Source organism: Festucalex cinctus, chromosome 17 (assembly GCF_051991245.1).
Source record: "Festucalex cinctus isolate MCC-2025b chromosome 17, RoL_Fcin_1.0, whole genome shotgun sequence".
Classification (NCBI taxonomy): domain Eukaryota; kingdom Metazoa; phylum Chordata; class Actinopteri; order Syngnathiformes; family Syngnathidae; genus Festucalex; species Festucalex cinctus.
The window spans coordinates 17047381-17057587 of NC_135427.1; the positions used below are offsets into that span (position 1 = coordinate 17047381).

A 10207-nucleotide genomic window follows, 5' to 3' on the forward strand; every position below is an offset into this window, starting at 1 on the left:
AACAATTTCCAGCAGTGAAAAGTTAATATTTCGTCCAGAATGAATTTGATAACTTCATTATTTTTCATGTACAATTAATACCTTTAGAAAGTAATTTTTCTACTTGCTGTCGACTGATGATGACATCACCTGTGCAGAGAAAGTAGGTAACGGCCAATCACGGCTCACCTGTTATCTGGATTTGCTCAGTAAACTGAGCCATGATTGGTCGTTATGGCATTCCTCAGCAGAAGTGATGTCATCATCAGTCGACAGGAAATAGAAAAAATACTTTTGAAAGGTATTAATTGTACATGAAAAAGTTACCACATTAATTATAGACAAAATATGAACTTTTTACTGCTGAAAATGGCTCAGTGAGTCCTCAATGAGTATCCCTTTAATATCGTGACATGATGACGACAATATATTGTGGGAGTTTTAATATCGCGATATCACTATACTGTCGTTATCATTACGTCCCTAATATTTACAAGTTGTTCTAATCTAGCCAATTGCACGTCATGTGACTGTGTGCCGGTCAAGTATTTGATTTGTTTTCATGTATTTCAAAACAAAAAGTAATGACCTTGTTTTGAAAATGTATCAAGTAAAAAAGTACAGACGCTCACGTTAAAATGTAAAAAGTAGTCTCAAAAAAATAAATACTCAGGAAAGTAGTGGAAAAAAAACAGCTCAAGTAAAGTATTTGTACTTTACTTAAGCAAACGTTCGAGGTTACCTCGACGTCCACGTTGGTAGGTGGGATCCCTTTGATGGCGGCGAAGATCCTGAGGTGCTCGTGGACGGTGAGGACGTCAAAGAGGATGTCGAACTGCGGGCAGATGCCCACCAGCCGCTTCATGTCGGCTATGCCGTCGAGTGGCCGGCCGTAGACGGCGGCCGAGCCGGCGCTGGGCGGGCAGATGCCGCACAGGATGTTGATGAGCGTGGACTTGCCCGAGCCGCTGTGGCCCAGCAGGGCCGTGATCTGGCCCTCGTAGATGTCCAACGTCAGACCTGCGCGCCGCAAAAAAAGATCACAATGGCGACAGACAGACAACTAGTGTCACCTCATCTTTTGTCATTATTATTATTATTAATATTATCTTGCCGGTCAAATTGAAGCGTTCGAGGAAAAAATAAAACTTAGCTTCAAGTTTGATAGCTGGCCTTCATTTTGATGTATTTTTTATTTATTTATATATATTTTTTAATTGTTATTATTTTATTATCATCTTTCATCATTTATTTATTTATTTATTATTTTATTATCATCATTATTTATTATTATTATTATCTTGCTGGTCAAATTGAAGAATTCGAGGAAAAAACTAAACAGCTTCAAGTTTGATAGCTGGTCTTCATTTTTATGTATTCATTATTTGTTTGTTTATTTATTATTATTATTAGTGTTATCATCATCATCATCATCATCATCATCTTCATCATTTATTATTAATTATAATTATTATAATAATAATAATAATAATAATAATAATAATAATAATAATAATATCATCATCATCATCATCATCGTTATCATCATCATTATTATTATTATTATTATTATTATTATTATTATTATCATTATTATTATTATTATTATCATCATCTTGCCGGTTAAATTTAACCGTTCAAGAAAAAAAAAAAAATTGCTACAAGTTTGATAGCTGGCCTTCATTTTTATTTATTTATTTTTATATTCTTTATTTTTTTAATTATTAGTATTTATTATTTTTATTATTGTATTTATTTATTTATTTAATACAGCAATGGTTGTTTTAAAGTGCTTTATGAATAAAGTTGAGTTGCCATTTTCAGTCAAAATGGTCACCCACCTGGATTCTGTTTCTCAACTCATTTGCTCCCAAAAACGTATAAATAAGTTCTATTTGAAATGTATTAAGTGTCCCAAAGACGTTTTTCTTATTTTATTTTATTTTTTTAAATGCGTGACCATACAAAAGGTCTGTCAACTGCAGAGAACAGATGAAAAAAAATTGGTAGTAATTACAAAAACGGCCAGCAGTTGGCAGCAGAGTATAAGAGATCAACCAGGGCCATGTTGCAACAAGCTCCTTTCCCCACTGTTTACCTACCTCGAAGTGCCTCCACGTCGCTGTCCTTGTTGTGGTACACTTTGCTGATGTTGGTGATGCTGCCAGAGAAGACACGCACACACACACGGAAAGAAGATTCAACACTTGCTTTGATTCATGTTTTGTTTGGCATGATGGCCAACACAAAACCAAACAACAATGACATTTTTCAGTGAAGTTGGACTTTTTTCGCCTTCCGGGATTTGCTTATGGATTTTCAACGCACTTGGCATCTTTTCAGATCATGTAAAAGTAAGCGTTTCTTTTCTTTTCATTCATAACAACATCAAAAAAATGTTGAAAAATAGTTGCTGAAAGGCTTGGAAAGTGCAAAGTGAAATTGAGCAACCAAATGGTTAATTTGTAGGAAAAAAAAATAAAAAATTCGAACCACTGACATGAAATCATTTTCTTTTTCGAGCATGATATCAATTCAGAAAACCATAAATCGATTATTTTAGTATCTCTTTTTCCCATGAATTAACAAGAAAACATACATTTAAAGTTAAACTTTATTTTATTTTAAATAATTTAAATATATTTTTTTTATTTTGACTTTACTTTTTTTATTTTATAACTTTTCTGATTTAAAACTTTTTAAATAATTTAAATATATTTTTTAAATTTTATTTGACTTCATAACTTTTTTATTTAAAACATTATTGTTTTCTTGAAATTTGCTGTTCGCGTGAAAAAAAAAGTATTTTCTTCACATTTATGAAAGACCTGACTTATTGCACTTCGTGACAATTCAGAATCTTTTTCAATTTTTATTCCAAATATTTGAATTAGAATTATTAAAGCATTTTCATCACATCCATGCGGGTGTCAATGTTTGTGTCACACTTAACTGATGATAACAGTTTTTTGTTTTTTTTTAAATAAGCTCCTTAATATTTGAGAAGAATTGATGTTCCATAATTAATAAATACCGGATTGAACTGAAGTGAATGGAACCAAATTGGAAAAAAATCGAAATTGAATCCAACAAAAACTCATGTGAATCGAAATCGAATCGATTGAGGAAATTACAATTGACACGCAGCCCTACTAATTTGTTTTTCACTCTGCTTTCAACCCCAGAATCCACTCAAAAGAAATTGGATTTGAACTCATTTGCTCCCAAAAACGTATAAATACGTTTTTTTAAAATGTTTTAAGTGTCCCAAAGACGTATTTATACGTTTTGTTTTGTTTTCATGCTAGAGTATACAGAAGGCATTGATGCCGCCTCTCAATGCCAAAGAATGGTTGCAGAAATGCTAGTTATTACACAAACGGCCAGCAGGTGGCAGCAGAGTATAAGACATAAACCAGGGCCATTTTGCAAAAAAGTTGATTTCCCCACAGTTCTAAACAGATTTGTGAAAATTGATGTAACTTAGCTATATTCTAATGCTAATTGCTGCAAAACAAAACAGATTGAAATGTACTTTTTTTCCTGATGAAAGAAGAGACTCTAATCTTTTTTTTGGTAGGTTCCATGTTTTGATAGCAATAGAACACAATATTCTGTGGGCCTTGCAAAATTAGTCCAAATCCAGTAAAACAGCCGGGAGCGAAGGGGATTACTTCTGTGAAAATAGCGGTGAGCGAATTAGTTAAAAAAAAAATTGTAATCCTGTCAAAAGAAGTGATCCAAGCAATCGTAAAAGCGAGACGACCTCCCCGCCGCCTTACCGGATGGCCTCTTGGCCTCGGAACTCGGGCGAGACGGGTTCTTCTGACGGACACGGGGCAGCGGCGGCCGCGCCGTTCGCCTCGCCGTCGCACGGCGAGCTCAGTTCCACATAGCGCTTGCTGCGTTTCGACCAATAGGACGGCTTCAGGAAGTACAGCAAGGACCTCCGCATCCCAAAGTTGCCTGCGTGCGCCACACAATACACAAAAATCTTTACGAGGGCAAACCATCACCAATGTGATCTAACCAAGGTGAGCGCTCACCTGGCAGCACCTGGTCCAGGTAGAGGCCCAGCACCAGGTAGAGGATGCAGTCCAAAAACAGCATGAACAGCGGCACAGAGAGCGGATGAGGCCCGCTGGCCAAAGAGGAGAAGACGGCGCCCTCCGCGTGAGCCTCCAGGTACACCACCTGAGGTCACATGACAACTGTCACACGTTCATATTTGACGGTAATATTTTTGCAAAATTGCCATGATATTGTCGTTACACAGAACCAGGTTGGATTCCACATGTGCAGTTGTAGCACCCTCTGGTGGTGAGCTTATTACTGCACTTTCATTTCAATTTGGATATTTTGGCCACTGCGGCAGTTATCGCTCCCATATCAGTCAAGACCAGCAACTATCAAAAAATGTTTTTTTGTTTTTAATTACAAAAAAAGAAAATGTTAAACAATTGAATTTCTGTATATAGAAGGACGTGTCAAAATTAACAAATTCAGAGTTGATTTCTGTTTTTTTTTTTCAGTTTTCAACACAATTTTCCAGGAGAAAATGCACTTTTTCTTTTTGGTAACTTTTGCACTCCACATTTCACAACATGTTGAAATTTGCACAAGTTTGACTTTTCCATGACAACAAACGAAAATCCCTTCCGGAAAGGATATCAACGCAATTTCAAATTCACAACTGTAAAGAAGCGAAAAGGTTTTGGAGTGGGCGTGCTGTCGCGCGTCATACCTGCGAGACGCCGATGGCGAAGGCGGCGGGCGAGAGCAGGCAGAGGATCCAGACCAGCTCGGGCGGGAAATCCTCCATCAGGATGGTGAAGAGCGACAGGCAGCCCAGCAGCACCGTCAGCATGGTGCCCACCGTGCTTGCAAACTTGGGCTTGGTGAACAGCGGCGTCAACGCAAACGAGTAGAAGATCTGCACGCACATGCAAAAAATCCTTCACATCAGTCTGCAATCGACAGCAAATTCACCAACCTCAAATTGATCGAATTTGAGGAATGATCGTGACAGGGCCGATGTCGATTATTAGTAGTTGAGGAGGCCGATAACTGATATTTCAAGCCGATATCCATCCATCCATCCGTCCATTTTCTGAACCGCTTATTCCTCACAAGGGTCACGGGGGGTGCTGGAGCCTACCTCAGCTGGCTTTGGGCACTAGGGTGGGGACACCCTGAACTGGTTGCCAGCCAATCGCAGGGCACACAGAGGCGAACAACCATCCACACTCACAAGCACACCTAGGTACAATTCGGAGCGCCCAATTAACCTGCCATGCATGTCTTTGGAATGTGGGAGGAGACCGGAGTACCCGGAGAAGACCCACGCAGGCACGCGGAGAACATGCGAACTCCACCCACGAAGGCCGGAGGCTGAACATTTAGCCAAAAGTAGTGCTTTGCTGCAAACTTTAGGCCATAAATGAACTATGTTGATGTGATTTGAGTTGAGAAGTTGGATTGTGTATTTCACACCACTCACAGAGGAGATCCCATAGAGGAAGATGAGGAGGAAGATGATGAGGAAGTTGCTGTTGGGGAAAAGCGCCGTGGACGTAGCGATGACGGCCATCAGGACGGACATGGCGCTCACTAGGACGGCGTACAGGAGGCCCCACGACATCCTGCAAAAGGCAACACGCTTTGAAACGTTGGCGGGCAACGCTTACACCGCCGCAGCTTACCAGAAGGCGGAGTCGCAGAGGCCCATCATGGTCATGACGTCCTTGATGCGCCGCTCCTTCTCGGCCGCCACGTTGAGGATGAGGAAGGAGATGAAGGGCGTGAAGGCCAGCACCATGTAGATGGAGATGAGAACGTGTGGGAACTTGTGCTCCTCCACCCAGCCTGCGTGGCCCATCATCACCGCAGTCACGTCCAGCTCGCTCCAAACTGCACGCTTGCTCTGCACCTGACCACACACACAAAGAAAAAAAAAAAAAAAAAAAAAAAAAAAGGAAACATCAAGTCTCAACGACGACAAAACACGTCGTCCACTAGAAGGGCAAACCTGCAACCGACCACGTCAATTATCTTGGTGAACTCATTTACTGCCAAAGACTTATAAATACGTTCTATTTCAAATATTACTATGCTGCCAAAGATGTATTTATACGTTTTGTTTTTTCAGGACTAGGACAGGACAGGATTTTTTTAACTACTGTTCAGGACTGACAGGATTTTTTATTTATTATTATTTTTATTTATTTTTTTATACTATGTCCAGGACTGGGATAGGACAGTATATTTTTTTTAACTATTGTCCAGGACTGAAAGGATTTTTTTTTGTTTTTTTTGCTATGTCCAAGACTGGGACAGGATGGGATTTTTTTTTTTTTTTTACTATTGTCCAGGACTGGGACATGACAGGATTTTTTTTTTTTTAACTATGTCTAGGACTGGGACAGGACAGGATTTTTGCTGTGGGAGTGGGATAAGACGGGAATGAAAACCCACTCCTGTGTGCCCCTCTAAATTTGAACCAGGGGAGTTCCGATTCCTATCAGGCTTTCCATGCTCCCAATTTCGATCATCAAGTCGACCAATCCCCGGGACGGGCACAAAATGGCCACCGGCAACGATGAGTGAGCGTGTCTCACCTGGATGATGGCGGCATCAATCAACGTCTGCAGGCGGACGAATCCCGAGTGCCAGTAGTCGGCCGCTCTGCAGTTGCCGGCGCCGCCCAGACATTCGCCTATGGAACCAAAAAAACAAAAAAAATTACGAGGGTCGTCGTCGAGACCGGGTCGCACACCATCCCAGACGTTACTGATGGTCTCTGTGAAATCGTTGGGCCGCGGCACCCGGGTGTACGGGAAGCGGATGCTGTAGGCGGTGGCGGCCGCGTCGGCGAAAACCACGCCCACAAACGTGGACTGCTCGTGTGCGCTGGCGTTCTCCAGCTCCTCCTCGCTGCTGAACATCTCCAAACCATCCGCAAGGTCTGACAAAAAAACAAAAACGTAACCACGTGCTCACGTTCCCCATCCACGCTCGTGCGTGCGTCTTACGCATCTCCCGAGCCACTTCGTCCATGATGCGACTGGTCAGGTTGGTGACGGGCGTGTAACCGAGGCTGGTGAAGGCACTGAAGTACGAATCCAGCTCCTCCGTGGGCACGCCCGGTGAGGACACGTGCGGATTTTGGATGCTGATCACGATCAGCAGCGCCAGCAGCAGCAGTGGCAGGAGAACTTCCTGCAAAAGCGCAGGCGGGGAGAGCGCAACGTCGTCACCAGTGTTTTTTTAGTTTTTTTTTTAGCTTTGGAATTTTCATTTGAGTTAATTTTTAATTTTGTTTTTTTAAATTCAGTTAGTTTAAATTCATTTTTTATGGTGGTTTTGTTCGTTTTTATTAGTTTTAGTTACTTAATAAATGCTTAATTTTAGGTTAGTTTTAGTTAGTTTCAGTATTAGTTTTAGTTTTTTGAAAAAAAGGTGTATTACTTGTGCATATTATTATTATTCTTAATTATTTATTATTATTTATGCATTATAATATAATTTATTTAAAATGATTATTAAAACAGCATGGGAGTGACATCATCTGAAGGTGCTTTTTTATTGGCTGCTGCGAGATGATGTCACTTCTGTGTGACACACTTTCAAACGTCCTTATTCCGGTTTATATCAAAATTAATCAACTTAAAATCACATTTAAAATCATCCCCAAAGGCTCATGTATGAAATTAATTACCTAGAATTTTTTTTAATGTAATTATAGTTAGTTTTCGTTTTTCTAAAAAGTATTTTCATTTTCATTTGATTTCGTTCAGGAATTATATTATTATTATTATTATTATTAACCTTCAATTGGCACATTTTTAACCAATTCAAAACTGTTCAGCCCATTTCTACCTCCAATATCAAATCGACATTCCTTTTCATAGCCCAATATCGATTGATAAAACCATGAATCGATACTTTTAATACGACATTTTCCCCCTGTAAATCAGTGGTATTTGTGACAATAAATTGTAATTTAGTTTTAGTTATAGTGTTTTGACTAAAATTAATTTAAGTTTTAGTAATAATTTAGCCATCTGATTGTATTTTAGTTTGAATCCAATTTTAGTCAACTAAACTGACAGTTTAGTCGATATTTTCTTTCAGCATATATTTCAACTTTTACCCAGAAAATTATAAACACCTATTTGTAACTGTAGCTTAATACAATAAATTTAAAAAAAATTAAAAATCCATGACAAAAAACATGACAAATTTTTTTTGCCGACAAAATTAGCACTGCTGTAAATTAATGTGCCAAATGCCACCCCCCACCAAAAAAGAAAAGAAAAAAAAAGTAAGGTAAGAATTAGACAAAACAAAAAATGTGGATGCATAATTATGTAGTATGGCTGGTAAATTTGTTTTGATTTATTTATTTATTAACCACTGGAAGCTTAGTATAAAATCTGTCTCAGAAATGTAAATGTTGTGATTTGCCAGATTGCTTTTGACACTTTATTTACGTAACGCTGATGGTTTTGATCTGGTCATGTTCAATAAAAGATATATGATTTGTGTAACTGTATCGGATTCAATTATAAATGTAAATATTTATATTTTTATGAATGCACCAAGTAAGAGAAAGAAGTTTCAACTATTGTGTAGCATTGCTACTTCTGGGAATGTCTTCCATATCAAAGTCAAATTGGTACCGCATGAAAGCCTTCAATAAATCAAAAATCAGCTCAATTCCCTTCATGTTTTGGTACAGTTACACAAGCACTTCAGAGTGAGCTCTTTTGTGGCTTCCATGATGTCAAGTTAAAAAAAAAAAAAAAAAAAAGCACCTGCAAGCTCTGCTGTTTGGTCCTCCACTTGATGAGCAAGTTTTTGTAGAGGAGACTCCTGGTTTGCTGCCACACCGCAGCATCTCGGATACTCTCGGCATGCTTCACGTCCATGACGTCAGCGGCGCTGGCCTCACCTGGAACACAAGACACACGTCCATCCATCCCCATGCAAACAGACACAAATGCATGAACACAAGAGAAGAATGGGAATTAACTCCTTTGACATTTTCACACAGCAATACTACGACTTTTGGACCACAATAACTAACTATAACTAACGTCTTTCGAAATTAGATAAAAGCACCAAGCTTATTAGGGGTTTCACTTGACTTAATAGTATTTGTCCAGTTATAGCAGACTAAACAAACGCAAGCCCGCCACCGTGTGAAACGCAGATTAAATAATAATCAACATTTGTAATAACAATGTCAACAATGTTTCTTTTGCTACAACTAAGCTAACACAACAAGCTAGCAAACATCATATACACAATCGAAATCTCCGTGACAAAATGAATATATTTGACATACTCACGTAGAACATAAGTATTATTCAGACATTTACAGTCTGAGGGTCTGAGCGAGGAGGACCGTTTGGTTGGTGTCTCACATAGCGTTCGTTACTTACTTCCTGTTGTCCAAGTGCACGCCCCCCACAAATGCGACGTCGACCAATCAGAGCTGCTCTTGGTATGATTGACACATGCTGCTGCCGATCGTCCCAAACAACAGTTTACGTCGTGATATAACGGAAAAGAAACGTGACCTAAAAATCTTCCAGTGTTTCGCTTGAAGTCTCAGGGTCGTCCGAGTTGAATTAAAAACGTTTTTTGTTTTTTGTTTTAAATTCCCACGACTCAACCTAAGCGGAGCTGTTTTGTTATGATTGACAAAAAGGCTTGCGACGATCGCCTCAAGTTTCACGTCATAAACGAGACATAAGAGTCAAAAACAAAAGACGAAAATTTCACAAGCCGTATGACATTATATAAAATAAGTATTTAAACCTCACACAGGCCTAAATGCGCTTCGATTATACTTTATTTTCCTTTGATGCTTTGACCAATCACAGCTTGCCCGTTCTTGGCATGATGCGGCATTGGAGGAGGGTGGGACATCGGAGCTTTCTGTAATGTAAACAAAAGTTGGCTGATCCCCATCAACTGTTTTTGGTTTATCACAACACATTTTGACTTCCAGAAAATTCTCCCTTCGTTATTTTCTGATATAACGGAGTATCTTCGAACATAGAACGTCATGCTGTGAATGGACTTATGATGCATTCGAGGGAGGTGGGAAGTCCAAATTTTGTTGAGTTTATGTCACAAACGTGACAAACACGAAAACAAGAGTCCCTCTCCCATAAAGTAAGTGTAAACTCCAGTTTGATTAAGAAATATATAACACAAA

The 10207-nt window shown here is 39.1% G+C and overlaps 1 protein-coding gene across 2 annotated transcripts in view; it reads right to left on the reverse strand.

Moving 5' to 3' along the window:
* Nucleotides 1-9886, reverse strand: part of abca5 (ATP-binding cassette, sub-family A (ABC1), member 5) — a 37662-nt gene extending 27776 nt beyond the window's left edge. The window contains exons 1-12 of one of the 2 annotated variants that reach the window (XM_077503417.1): nucleotides 9426-9886; nucleotides 8796-8932; nucleotides 7011-7197; nucleotides 6770-6943; nucleotides 6597-6694; nucleotides 5682-5908; nucleotides 5480-5621; nucleotides 4724-4912; nucleotides 4026-4173; nucleotides 3762-3945; nucleotides 2082-2140; nucleotides 722-999 (exon numbers count right to left, since the gene is read on the reverse strand). In XM_077503417.1, coding sequence (XP_077359543.1) covers nucleotides 722-999; nucleotides 2082-2140; nucleotides 3762-3945; nucleotides 4026-4173; nucleotides 4724-4912; nucleotides 5480-5621; nucleotides 5682-5908; nucleotides 6597-6694; nucleotides 6770-6943; nucleotides 7011-7197; nucleotides 8796-8909 — 1800 coding nt within the window. In that variant the 5' untranslated portion in view covers nucleotides 8910-8932; nucleotides 9426-9886. Of the gene's footprint in view, nucleotides 1-721; nucleotides 1000-2081; nucleotides 2141-3761; nucleotides 3946-4025; nucleotides 4174-4723; nucleotides 4913-5479; nucleotides 5622-5681; nucleotides 5909-6596; nucleotides 6695-6769; nucleotides 6944-7010; nucleotides 7198-8795; nucleotides 8933-9332 lie in introns of both variants that reach the window. The other variant, XM_077503416.1, reaches the window with a different exon arrangement.
* Nucleotides 9887-10207: the final 321 nt, after the last annotated feature.